General features: G+C 39.5%; 1 protein-coding gene across 3 annotated transcripts in view; it reads left to right on the top strand.

Moving 5' to 3' along the window:
* The window catches only part of eps8l3.L (EPS8-like 3 L homeolog), a 57,306-nt gene that overhangs the window by 15,588 nt on the left and 27,238 nt on the right, over positions 1-14,480 (top strand). For 2 of the 3 annotated variants that reach the window (XM_041581999.1, XM_018241130.2), the window contains exons 2-3: positions 4,057-4,099; positions 10,380-10,453. In XM_041581999.1, coding sequence (XP_041437933.1) covers positions 4,074-4,099; positions 10,380-10,453 — 100 coding nt within the window. In that variant the 5' untranslated portion in view covers positions 4,057-4,073. Of the gene's footprint in view, positions 1-4,056; positions 4,100-9,133; positions 9,371-10,379; positions 10,454-14,480 lie in introns of those variants that run through there. The other variant, XM_018241131.2, reaches the window with a different exon arrangement.

Consider the following 14,480-nt stretch of genomic DNA (forward strand, 5'->3'; position numbering starts at 1 on the left):
AAGCTTTCCTACCACTGACGTCAGACTAACTTGCCTATAGTTTTGATGCTGAGAACTGATCCCTTTCTGAATAGCAGCACCACATTAGCAATTCGCCAGTCTCTCTGCGCTATGCCAGACCTCAATGAATCCTGAAAAATTAAGTAAAGAAGTTTGGCAATCACAGAGCTAACCTCGTTAAGTACCCTGGGATGAATACCATCTGGCCCTCGGACCTTTGTTTATCTTAACAAGTCTCTTTTGACTTTCCTCATGTGTGAACCATGCATCATTAGTTGTATTACTAGAATTGGGACTATTAAGAGGGAAACCTTCATTAACTGATTCCTCATTTGTGGAGATAGACTAAAAATATGAGTTCAGAAACTGTGCTTTTTTTTTCATCAACCAGCTGACTTCCCTCTGATATTAAAGGTCTTACCCCTTGTTTTCTACTTTAACATATTTAAAATAATAATTTTGGATTCTTTTTACTGCTTGCTTCAATATACTTTTCCATATCAATTTTAGCTTGCCTTATAGTTTTTTTGCATGATTTATTGTACCTTATAAATGATTCAGCTGTCCTAGCTAACTTGAAAGCCTTAAAAGCACACCTTTTCTTACCCACCTCAACACCAAAACTTCAACCCCAATTGAACCAAAAAGGTTTTTATTTGCAATGACGTTCCTTGCTTACAAGGGGGTTGGTGACCAAGAGTCAAGCAAAACTACCCAATGAGAAAGTTGGTGAAGGAACAAAGAAGGCCACTTGAAGTATTGATTTATTATACCAAGAGAGAGCACACTCCATGAAAGCTGGAAGTGATTGGCATCCTGACTGTGTACACACTGTTCAATAAATTGATTTGTTGTTTTAAAGAACCAATGTTGTTTGAGAAATAGTGAATGTTGTGTGCCCATACCAGAGTGGTATCCCTTCCTCCATTCATAAGCGGGGCCTACCTAAAGCTGTAGAGTCAAATTATATCAGTGCCTACCAGGGGTTGCTGGGAGATAGACCCCTTGCCCAGGTCTTGATAATAGTAGACAGTAACAAGAGGACACTGCCCAGGTCTTGAAACAGTAGACAGTAACAAGAGGACACCCCTGACCCATACACTTGTTACACATGCATAATGTATCTAAACTACTAGTATTCATATCAATGATAGTCACTAGCTCAATGAGACAGGTGGGAGGCAGAGTCTATGCTGCAGCTGATAAGAGCAGCTTCTAAACTCTCTATCTGTATAAAAGATTTATATTATAACTAAGGAAGAACAGGACCCATCCTTACTGCTGTGCAATATTAGAAAACAATTTACTGTACGTAACCATAACACCAGATACATATTTGTTTTACTACATGATACCTAGCAGAGTTTAATATATTCTGTAACATCTCTAGTCTGATAGAACCTTAGAGGAAGGATAAATGTATTTGTTGGTCATCAAACAAAATAGCAGAACTTAAAAATTGCGTCAAGCAGAGCCTTAAGATGGCCATAGATGCAAAGATCCGATCCTCGAATCCACAAACAATCAGACTTCCTCATCTCCCGACCTCCCACTAACCATTCAGATTAAATAAAGTAGTAAAAGAACAGATCAGCCGATGTTTTGCCCCTGACAGCAATTGTACGAAAGTTATGTTGGACAAAGCTGGTGACAGTCTCCCACTGAAAATCGTCCGAAAAACGTATGAATCAAGGATTTGTACGATCTGATCTTTACGTCTATGGCCAGCTTAGATATGTAATAAATCAACAGTTGCAGCTGGACTTTGGATTTAATGTGTAGTTACCACTTGTGTTTGACTGGGAGTGACAGATGCTTGACTGCATTAGAATTTGAGATTTTCTAAAATTCATTTTGCCTTTAAAATTCTTTGTATAAATATTTTAAAGCCTGGACTTCTAAAAATGGTATAATAATAATAATTAAAATTAAACAGCAATTATTCCCTCAAACAATTGTGTTTGGTACAGGGGAATACTTGCATATGTTGCATACATATCTCCCTGTACAGTCTATGATAAAACCTGGTATATTGTCCCCAGGGTCCTGACCCTTGTGGGTCCCACTACCGCAGGCCCACTGCCTGCCTCGGGCTGGGGCAGATTGGTTTGCATAGGCTGCATGAGAAGGTCTGAAGTGAGGCGGCTGGGGGGGGCGAGGATCTGTAATGAGTGTGAGGGTCTCTGCAGCTGAAGTGGTGTTATAATCTGATATACAGGTTACATACAAAAATACAACCAATAATTTACACAAGATGTAACATAGTAACATAGTAACATAAGTAAGGTTGAAAAAAGACACATGTCCATCGAGTTCAACCTTTTTTTTTTTTTTTTTATTAACTACCTATCTGCCAGTTGATCCAGAGGAAGGCAAAAAAAAAAACCCATGTGAAGCCTCTCCAATTTGCCTTAGAGGGGGAAAAATTCCTTCCTGACTCCAAAATGGCAATCGGACTAGTCCCTGGATCAACTTGGACTATGAGCTATTTCCCATAACCCTGTATTCCCTTACTTGCTAAAAAGCTATCCAACCCCTTCTTAAAGCTATCTAATGTATCAGCCTGTACAACTGATTCAGGGAGAGAATTCCACATCTTCACAGCTCTCACTGTAAAAAACCCCTTCCGAAAATTTAGGCGGAACCTCTTTTCTTCTAATCGGAATGGGTGACCTCGTGTCAGATGGAAAGACCTACTGGTAAATAAAGCATTACAGAGATTATTATATGATCCCCCTTATATATTTAAACATAGTCATCATATCACCCCTTAAGCGCCTCTTCTCCAGCGTGAACATCCCCAATTTGGCTAGTCTTTCCTCATAGCTAAGATTTTCAATACCTTTTACCATCTTAGTTGCCCTTCTGTGTACCCTCTCTAATACAATAATGTCCTGTTTGAGTGATGGAGACCAAAACTATATGGCATATTCTAGATGGGGCCTTACAAGTGCTCTATACAGTGAAAGAATGACCCCCTCCTCCCTTGACTCTATGCCCCTTTTAATACAGCTCAAGACCTTATTTGCCCTTGATGCTGCCAAAGAAAGCCCTGCTCATTAAATAAATATATACATATAAGAGTCTTTATTCAGGCAGCACCACTTCTCAATATAACATTCAAATGGAATATGTATCAGGAAGTTATGCCAACTTCTCAATTACTAAAAATGAATTTATTAAGTTATGTTTAAAGCATTTTCACAAACAGACAAGTATTTGAGTAAACTTCCGATTTTGCCTGAGGAATGTCACTGTTAGGGGCAGATTCACTAAGGGTCGAATTTCGAAGTTAAAAATACTTCGAAATTCGACCCTCGAATTGAAATCCTTCGACTTCGAATATCGAAGTCGAAGGATTTAGCGCTAAACGTTCGTTCGATCGATCGAAGGATTTTTCGTTCGATCGAACGATTAAATCCTTCGAATCGAACGATTCGAAGGATTTTAATCCAACGATCGAAGGAAAATCCTTCGATCAAAAAAAGGTTAGCAAACCTATGGGGACCTTCCCCATAGGCTAACATTGACTTCGGTAGGTTTTATCTGCCGAAGTAGGGGGTCGAAGTTTTTTTTAAAGGGAAAGTACTTTGACTATCGAATGGTCGAATAGTCGAACGATTTTTCGTTCGAAACGTTCGAATCGAAGTCGAAGGTCGTAGTCGAAGGTCGAAGTACCCAAAAAATACTTCGAAATTCGAAGTATTTTTCATTCGAATCCTTCACTCGAGCTTAGTGAATGGGCCCCTTAATGTCCAAAACCCCATTCTGCATAACAGGTCCCATTAATATATATACATATATATATATATATCAAAACAAGCTACTGGTTTATTATTACAGAGAAAAAGCAAATTATTTGTTTAAAATGCAGTGGGAGATGGTTACTCCAGGTTAGTCAGTCAAATCTTCCCATATATACCCAGATTATTAAAAACGAATTTATTAAGTTATGTTTAAAGCATTTTCACAAACAGACAAGTATTCGAGTAAACTAATTAGAGTTACTTTCCCATGTTTTATAAGTCTAATTATATTTTTCTGTTGGAATTTCAGCATTTTTCATATTGAAGATGAATAATTACATGGATGCAATCGAGTAAGTAATTATTTTCCTCAACATAAACTACTTTTCATGATTCATTGGGTTGGATAGTTTTGTGTCATCTGCAAGCACTGATACATTACTTACAATACCCTCCACTAAGTCATTAATGAACAAGTTATACAAAAGTGGACACAATCCCAAGCCCTGAGGGACCCCACCTTACCATACTCCATGTAGAGAATGTACCATTAACAGCCACTCTCTGTACCTGATCCTGCAGCCAGTTTCCTATCCATGTGCAAACAACTTTATTAAGCCCAACACACCGTAATGTATAGAGAGCAGTTGTTTGTGGGGCATGATAACGCTTTGGCAAAATCCAAATAGCTCACATCTACTGCCCCCTCACTGCCCAGCATCGTACTTACCTCATCATCAGATATGTCTGACATGACCTATCCTTCAAAAAGCCATGATGCCATGATGTCATTCACTTGGACAAAATTTTTAATTTGATCCCTTAACAAGCCTTCCAATATTTTGCCCACTACAGATGTGAAATTTACTGGCCTATAATTGCCAGGCTAAAATCGTAATCCCTTTTTAAATATTGGAATGACATCAGCTTTTCTCCAATCCATAGGTACTATACCAGATGAAAGTGAATCTGAAAAAAACAGAGATAGGGGCCGGTCTAAAACTGAACTAAGCTCTATTAGAACCCGGGATTGTATGCCATCTGGCCCTGGCGCCGTGTTTACATTAATTTTTATTAAAACTTTATGAATCATATCCTGAGTCAGCCACTGACTAGATTGAGCTAAGCCATCAGTCCAGCTATGAAGTGATATATTGTATACACTGAAGAAAAGAACTGATTTAGCACATTTGCCTTTTCTGTATCTGTTACAACCATACTGGTACCATTATTTAAAGGAGCAACACTCTCAACTTACATCTTTAATATACTTAAAAAACTTTTTGGGGTTAGTCTTAACCTCAGCGGCAATGCACTCTTCATTTCCTTTCTTTGCCTTCCGGATTGCTGTTTTATAACATTTATTATAGTGTTTATATTCATTAAATGCAGTTTCTATCCCAACAGACTTGTAGTCTCTCTTCTTTCCTATTAACTTCTTTACTTATATAAATAATTTATATTTTCATTCAACTGCTCCGTCCATTCCTTATCCTACACGTTCCTTGTCTAACACGGTCCTTATCTTCAACCCGACATGCTGCATCACCTTTCACCCCACTCCACCTTCTCCTGCCTGTTTTACTTCCACTCCCTGGGCCTGCACTTAACCCGTAACCTTCTGGCCAATGCATTTTTTTTTTAGACAACTTGCAGAAATAAAACAGTGGCACGGTTATGGCAGCAGTTCCCCAGCCTCCATTTTCTCCTAAGAAAAAAAAAGCTACGGTATTCTGAATCACTGCGTCCCGCCCGATGGGATGCAGTTATTGAAAAAAAAGGTTCACAGAAATAGACGATGTTGCTGTATCCCTCAGAAAGGAGGGGGGAGATAACAGAAAGTTTATATAGTGTAGTAGTTTCAATATTAAATAAACACACCCACAGTGTCCTCCAACATTTACTAAAAACACTTTTTTACTGTGATGCAAAAAGAAACATACAATTGTGTGTTAAGTTAACTTAATCACCATGTGTGTTCATTTAAAACTTTTTTCACCCTAAGAATCTACAAAAAACCAACCTTTGGCTTGGAAGATGAGGAGTTTGTAAATAATTGGAATAGATCACTAGAAGAATGTAGCAATAAACTTATAGGACTTATTATACAGAACACACAAAAGACTTATAAATAGTTGATAAAAGAATTAAAGAACTTCAGAAAGAAATTGAACCTTTTAAGGGAGTGGAGGAATTTGACACACTAGAGTTAGAAGCCACTAGGAGATTGCACATACTAGAAAAGGAAGTAATTGACACAAAAAAGAGAAAATTTGGAAGGGATAAGGAGGAAAACAAAAGAGGAAATAGTGGAAATAATAAATTAAGATATAAGGAGCACAATTTAAAATACACATATATAGAGAAACAAAAAGGAACCCTTGCCAACAAAAAATTGGGACAAGCCGAGATATGGAGAAATCAGGAAGATCGAGAATTGAATATAGATTTCAGTAATAGTTTGAGTAACCCACTAAGAAAGGGGAACACGAAAAAAGGAACAGATTCACATAAAAATGGGAAAAAAGAGGGTAAGACAACAAACACCAACACAGAGGGATTTTTTAGAGAGGGGACACCAAACCAACTGGGGGCAAGGGAGGGGACACCAATCCAATTGGGAAAGAGGAAAAAATTGGCCATACCAACACAGATATCACAAGAGAGAGGATACAAGAAGCAACGAAACACAAGGGGGAAGAATAAGATACCAACAACCAGCAAATGTGGGAAAATGGAGATAGGGGAGAATTATAGGAATGAGATGCAGAAAGGAGTGAGAAAAAGAAAGGAATATTTAATTTGAGTACACATAATTTAACAAAAATGCAGGAGAAGGTACTTCAGAAAGGCCTAAATTTTGCACCCAGTAACCAACCAAACTGTTTCAATTTATTCATAGATGCCCAGAAATTTATTCAGAAGTTAACTTTAAAAAAATACTTCCTGAATAATAATGCAGAAATTAAAAATTATGAGACAAACATGACCACTACAGTAAAAAGAAAATCAAAATTTATACCCTCCCAAGAAAAAGGGAAAGCCATTGAAACTTATGAAAAACTAGTGCTAAAAGACTTAGAAAAAATAGGACAAAATAAGAAACAGAATATAACGAAGTCAGAAAGAGAGGCCTTAAAAGAGTTAACAGAAAACAAGACAATAATAATAAAGCCCGCAGATAAAGGGGGTGGTGCAGTTATTATGAATGTAGAGGATTATAAAAAGGAATGTGAAAATCTGTTGGGTGATACTACCACATATAGAAAGTTAGACAATAACCCAGGTGAGATTTTCCAAAAGAAATTCGAAACCCTAATATTTAAAGCTGAACAGGATGAAGTAATTAATAGGACAGAAAGGGAATATATAATTAATAAACATCCCAGAACCCCCCTGTTCTATATCCTACCTAAAATTCATAAAAACCCCACTACACCACCAGGAAGACCAATTATTTCAGGTATCAATTCCTTGACTAGCAATTTGTCACACTATAAAGATACAAAACTACAGCCATATGTTAATACATTGCCATCCTATTTAAAGGATTCAACCCAAATATTAAATATTTTAAAAGGATGCAATTGGGATCCAGAGTGGCTTTTAGTCACTCTGGATGTCAAATCATTGTATACAAGTATTCAACACCAACAGGGGATCAGGGCTGTGAGAGGATTGATGCATGCAACCGAGAAAGGATTACCAGGCAGAGCGCGAATCCACACAGTTTCTAGGGGATCAGGGCTGTACAACACTTCCTAGCAAAAGATAATGACACTAATCAGGAACAAAAGGAATTCATAGTAAACAGTATGCAGTTTATATTGGATCATAACTATTTTTGGTATGATGGGGGTCACTACCTCCAAATATGTGGGACCGCGATGGGAATGAGGTTTGCGCCCAGTTATGCTAATTTATTCATGGGACATTGGGAAGAGGTTATATTGAAATCTCTAATACAGGACGAAATTAAAAAATTTTCTACAACAGATCAATTCAAATGACTTTAATCTAGAGTTCACTTTGAATTACAGTAGTAAAAACATAGAATTCCTATATTTACAGATATATATTGCAAACAACAGACTACAGACACAAACTTTCTTTAAGGAAGTAGATACAAATAACTACATTTTGGCCTCAAGTAACCATGACCCCCAATGGATAAGGAACATCTCAAAGGGACAATTTAGAAGAATAAGAAAAAATTGAAGCAGTATAAAAGACTATGATGCACAATCAAAAATCTTAAAAAATAGGTTCCTGGAAAGAGGATACAGGAAAGAAAATATACAAGGGACATTATAGGACATGAAGAAACAGGATAGAGACAAAATATTGAAATACAAAAAAAAAATACATCAAGGAACCAAAGTGGAGGAGAAATTTAATATGTGTTTTGTGACGCAATATAATTCAAAGGCAAAGGAAATCCGTAAAATTATAGAGAAACATTGGAATGTACTGAGTTTGGACAAGGAATTGGAAAAAGTTCTCCCAGAAAAACCTAAAATTATATTTCAAAAAGCCCCCAATATAAAACAAAAATTAATACATACCTGTATGACAAAAAATGGTGAAAAAAGTGTGACATATATCAGGGGTGTTTCCCATGCAGTCTATGCAAGGCATGCCAATTTAGTATGAAAACAAAACGTTTTATAAGTAAGACATCTGGGGAAAATGTTGAGGTAAAAGATTGAATAAAATGTGACACAATAAATGTGATCTACAAATTGGAGTGTCCATGTGGCCTCCAATATGTGGGGAAAACAAATAGGAAACTAAGAGAGAGAATGAGGGAACATATAAATAATATAAGGAAAGGAAATGTAAAACATCTAGTGCCGAAACATTTTTTAGAAAAGCTTAACAAAAATCCAACAGGTTTAAAATGGGTAGGGATTGAAAGAGTTAAGAAGGATTGGAGAGGAGGAGACTTGGTCAAAAAGACCCTACAAAGGGAAAGTTGGTGGATCCATAGGTTAAAAACCTTGGTTCCACAGGGTCTGAATGTGGATTTTAATCTTAGAGCCTTTTTGGACTAAAAAACCAAAACTACCTCCTATCCAATATCCCTGTATTAAAAGAATGGGGTAAATGAGAAAGCCTTTTATGAATAAATTTGTATGGTGTTTTGATTGCAACTACAAATGTACATTTTTTAGATTGTTAATTTTTAGATTGTAATTTTTAGATTGATTATAATATATTGTGAAGCACAATACAGCAATGTGATGTAACTGATATGATATAGGGAAAGATTGCTTCATTTTAGCACAAAAAGGAGTTAACAGAAGATTGTGAAAATGTTTTAGAGGAATAAAGTTTTTTGAAAAGACTTGTTGAAAAAGAAAAAAACGATGGGGGATAAATCAGTAGCAGAGAGCAGGGAACGTCCGCTCAGGAGGAAGCCGATAGGCGAAACGCGTTAGCGTGATTACGCCCCTACGCTCTAACCGCGCAGAAGCGCCAAGCGTATTTACGCCTGTGATTTGGAGCAGCGCCGCTCGTGATTTCTAAAAAAAACAGCACAAAGTTCCAAGGGACGCTGAGGAAACCCAAGTGCCAGAAGGACTTTACAAGGACATTTCAATGTGCTGTACCAGAGTGTGTTTGTGAGTGTGTTTTTACTTTTTTATTAAAATGTTTTAAAAGCGCTTCTGCACAGGATACTTTGTTTTATCTCACCATCAAGAGACTAAGGAAGAAGGAGCCTGGAGTAGAGACCATCCTGTCTGTGTTTCACATTAGTTGAAACTCACTTCTTGTGAGTATATAATACCACCGGAAAGCAACAATCCGGATTTGTGTTGCTAACCTCACTATCCCCTAGTAACGGATCCACCCACCCCCACCTGTTCTCTCTCTCTCCCTGATTGAAATAAGGGTGAAAAAAGTTTTAAATGAACACACATGGTGATTAAGTTAACTTAACACACAATTATATGTTTCTTTTTGCATCACAGTAAAAAAGCGTTTTTAGTAAATGTTGAAAGACACTGTGGGTGTGTTTATTTAATATTGAAACTACTACACTATATAAACTTTGTTATCTCCCCCCTCTTTTCTGAGGGATAAAGCAACATCGTCTATTTCTGTGAAGCTTTTGTTTGGGCAGAGGAGGGCACTAAAAGAAGTTGCTGGATTTTGGGGTAACTTCAATCAATCAATTTTACATTGAATTCAATCAATTTTACATTGAAAAAAAGGATAGTATTATGTAGAAAATTCTGAGACAATTTGCAATTGGTTTGCATTTTTTTATTATTTATGGTTTTTGAGTTATTTAACTTTTTAGTCAGCGGCTCTCCGGTTTGCAATCACAGCAATCTAGTTGTTAGGGCCTAGATAATCGTAGAAAACATTATTTGATTTGAATAATGTATTCATCAGCAGCTTTTGTCAAGGGTTGTCACATTACCAGTATTTTACAAGCTTAGCCAGGAGAATGTTGTCAATTTTCTTCATAGGAAATAAATATATTAGAAGATTTTTTCTGTAAAAATGTCTGAAATTGTGAACTACAACATCTAGCAGCTTTATCAGTTTTCAGCACTGGGTGTTTATAGTGTAACAACATAAAGATACTCATGATGGATGGATTATCATCTCTCTCCTTTACAGTGGCGTATTGGCACAGCATGAAGGCTTGACACGATCCAGAAGCATAAGTAGACCAACTGCCAAAAATATCTATCGTAAGGACTTTTTTTTTTCAAATGTATTCTAATACAACCTCTGTAGACTCCAGGTCAATTGTACTACATATATCATAGGGTATTTTCCAACTTGATCAGGTAAACATGGGAACTTTTAACAGTGGTTTGAGATAAAAGTCTACAAATGGGTCCAAGGAACAAAGCATGGGGGAGACCCAAATAACAATAAAGTACAACACAGAAGAATAAAATGAAAAAAGTTAACATGCAACTAATACAGTAATCTGAATCTATGATGGGGATTTAATAATATATAAAAGTTAATATAATGTACCAATCTAGTAAGCATTGTTCAGTCTATGCTTTACAGTCTTGTCTCAAGAACTGTTATTAAAATCTAGGTAATACTACCTTTAACAAAGTACATTTTCCTTAAAGATGTGTTTCTTTCATTAGTAAGCCTACCGTTCTGTTTTTAGGATTCAGTCCGATTAGCTTTTAGTAGTTCAGTCTCCCTGACCTGGTATGAAACTTTAGGCCACACTTCTGGCTTGAACTCTGCAGGGAAATCTTTCAGCTGGTGATGCTTCTCAATAATATTGATGAAATAGCCTCAAATACAGTGAACCATTTAGCATAAATATCCCAAAAATGAATCATATAATCTCATTATAGCACACAAAGAATGTAAAAAAACATGTATGAATCCAATAAGATTCTTTCATCATTTTGTACAACTATTATAGAAATTACACTCCCATTGCCTGTAGTACAGTTATGGGATCCAAATTACAGAAAGTCTGTCTCCCATGGACTCCATTCTATCCAAATAATACATTTTTTTAAATGATTTCCTCTTTCTCTGTAATAATAAAATAGTACCGGGCGAAGTCAAGATGGTGACCCGAGAACACGCATTTTTGCTGAGCTCCGTCACTAAAACATAATCCTGCCATAAATCCTAACATTCTAAAAATAAATTTCACATGTGAAGATTGCTGATCCCCTTGACTAAAAGATGGGCAAACATGGGGTAAAGAATACTGCAACCCGGATGGAGAAACACTTGTCAGCCAACGACAACCGAGGCTGAAACCACTCAAGACCAGGTCTCAGTTGCGCAGCCAGCCACGTTTGTATGTACAGTGCCGGTGCCCCCAGAACAAACAAACATGGACCTCCTGGCGGCGATCAATAAGGTCCACTCCAGCATGTCCTCCCAACTGGAGACCATCAAGTTGGATAGGTGGCACTTTGTCGAAAAGTGTCTGAAACTTACCCTAGGCACAGATACCTTCTCTCCGTTACTTGTAACTGAGCGTGTCTATAGAGTTCCCTGGATACCTTGCAACTTGGAATGTGCAGCTACTTCTATCGACAGAGCCTATATAGAGACAAGAAACTCTATCTAGCACAAGAACCAATACTTCTCCTCAGTTAAAGTTATATCAGTTTGGGGCTAAGGCCCACCTTGTCAGGGAGCCGGGAGGTCCCTCCAGGGAGGTAGTCAGGATCGAGGAGGAAGCCCTCTTGAGGGAGCAAGGTCGCGGTGTCCAAAGGGTTAATCAAAAGAGTAGTCGGGATCCAGGCAAGAGTTCACAGGCAGGCAGATATCAGCAAAGTCCAAAGTTCAGGCAAAAGGGTCAGGATATAAATCAGGAACAAGATTTAGCAAAATAAGCTCACAGGAAACCCAGGATACACTTAGGGAAAGTATTCCTATACTTGGGGGCCATTCTGGTGTCTAGATGGCGTTTTTATTTTGAATTTGGCGCCATTGTGACGTCATTGACGTCCTAACGCCGACGTCGGCGCGCTGACGTCATCGCGCCGGCGCCGCTACCCACGTGGCGGCCATGGGCGCCGCCATTTTGGGAGCGATGCCGGCAGGGGAGGACGCGCCGCCCGGAGCTCCAGGACCTGCTCCAGGCGATCGTGACAGTACCCCTCCCCTCACGGGGGGCCTCTGGGCCACCAGGACTTGGCTTCTGGGGAAATTTAGAGTGGAAATCCCTCACAAGACGAGGAGCATGCACATCAGAGTGTCCTTCCCAGGAGCATTCTTCAGGGCCAAAGCCCTTCCACTTGATGAGGTACTGAAGAGAGCCCCTGGAGATTCTGGAGTCAAGGATCTTTTCCACCTCATATTCTTGTTGACCATCCACAGAAATAGTAGGAGGGGGAGACTGGTTCACAGAAAAGCGGTTGGAGGTAGCGGGTTTCAGCAAAGAGACATGAAACACGTTGGGAATTCGCATCTCAGGGGGAAGCTGAAGTCTGAAAGCCACAGGATTGATCACCTCCGAGATGGAGAATGGACCCACAAACTTCGGACCCAACTTAGGAGATGGCACCTTCAACCGAATGTTCCTGGAAGACAACCAGACTTTATCACCAACCTTGTAGGGAGGAGAGGGTCTACGTCTACGATCTGCAAACGTCTTGTGAACCAGAGCGCTCTTCTCTAAGTTCGACTTGGTTGCAGCCCAAATAGCAGACATGTGGGCTGCATGGTCATCAGCAGCTGGGACGTCAGACAACACAAAGTCTTGGGGGAAGGCTTGAGGATGCTGACCATACACCGACATGAACGGAGACCTTCCAGTGGAAGTGTGGCATGCATTATTATGAGCAAATTCCGCCCATGGGAGGAGATCAGACCAGTCATCTTGACAAAGGGAGACGTGATTCCTCAAGAACTGTTCCAAAGCTTGGTTTACTCGTTCAGCTGCTCCATTAGTCTGGGGATGATAAGCGGAGGAGAACTGGAGAGTAATACCCAGATCATTGCACAGGGAACCCAAAACTTAGCAGTAAACTGAGAACCTCTGTCAGAGACCACTTCCACAGGAAAACCATGCAGACGGAAAATATACTGAATGAAGAGCTGAGACAACTCCACAGCAGAGGGAAGCTTCCGCAGGGGAATGAAATGGGACATTTTGCTAAAGCGGTCAATCACCACCCAAATCACAGTGTTACCACTAGAGGGGGGAAGTTCAACAATAAAGTCCATTGCTAAATGAGTCCATGGACGAGATGGGATAGGCAATGGTTGTAATAATCCACTGGGGCGAGAATGGCTAGGTTTGGATGTAGCACAAACGGTACAAGCAGCAACAAAGTCTTTGACATCTTTTCGGATAGTCGGCCACCAGACTAAACGTCGAAGGAGTTCAAGAGTCTTTTCAGGACCAGGATGTCCAGCTTGCTTGGAACAGTGGGTCTGTTGAAGAATGGTCAGACGTAACTCAGAGGGAACAAATGCCATCCCAATGGGGGTATCAGGAGGAGCAGAAGATTGACCAGCCAGAATTTGATCAGCGAATTGAGGGTACAAGGAAGCGACGATCTTGACAGGAGGAATAATAGGCTCTTGTCTTTCAGGAGTACGATCCACCAGAGTGAAACTTCGAGACAGAGCATCGGCTTTCCGGTTCTTGGAGCCAGGGCGAAAAGTCAAGACAAAGTTGAAGCGGGAGAAGAACAGGGCCCACCTGGCCTGATGAGGATTCAGTCTCTTGAGAGAATGTATGAACTCCAAGTTCTTATGATCAGTGTAAATCGTGACCGGAATTGAAGAACCCTCTAGGAGGTGACGCCACTCTTCGAGAGCAAGTTTGCCAGAAGTTCTCGATTCCCTACATTGTAATTCTGTTCTGCAGGAGAAAACTTTCTGGAGAAAAAGGCACAGGGGTGCAATTTCCCATCGGCAGAATGTCTCTGGGATAGAATAGCCCCAGCACCTACTTCAGATGCATCCACCTCAATGCAAAAGGGTAACTTAGGATCCGGATGACGGAGGACTGGGGCAGAAGAAAATGCGTCTTTTAGGGACTGAAAAGCTTCTACAGCAACTGGAGGCCAGGACCTGGGATTACCCCCTTTTCGGATGAGAGTAAGGATAGGTGCAATACGGGAAGAGAACCCCCTGATGAATTGCCGGTAGTAGTTGGCAAATCCGATGAACCTTTGAATAGCCTTGGTGCTCAAGGGAAGGGGCCACTCTTGGATTGCTGACACCTTAACGGGATCCATCTCGAAACCTTCTGGGGAGATGATATAA

The sequence above is a fragment of the Xenopus laevis genome, chromosome 2L, assembly GCF_017654675.1.
Source record: "Xenopus laevis strain J_2021 chromosome 2L, Xenopus_laevis_v10.1, whole genome shotgun sequence".
Classification (NCBI taxonomy): domain Eukaryota; kingdom Metazoa; phylum Chordata; class Amphibia; order Anura; family Pipidae; genus Xenopus; species Xenopus laevis.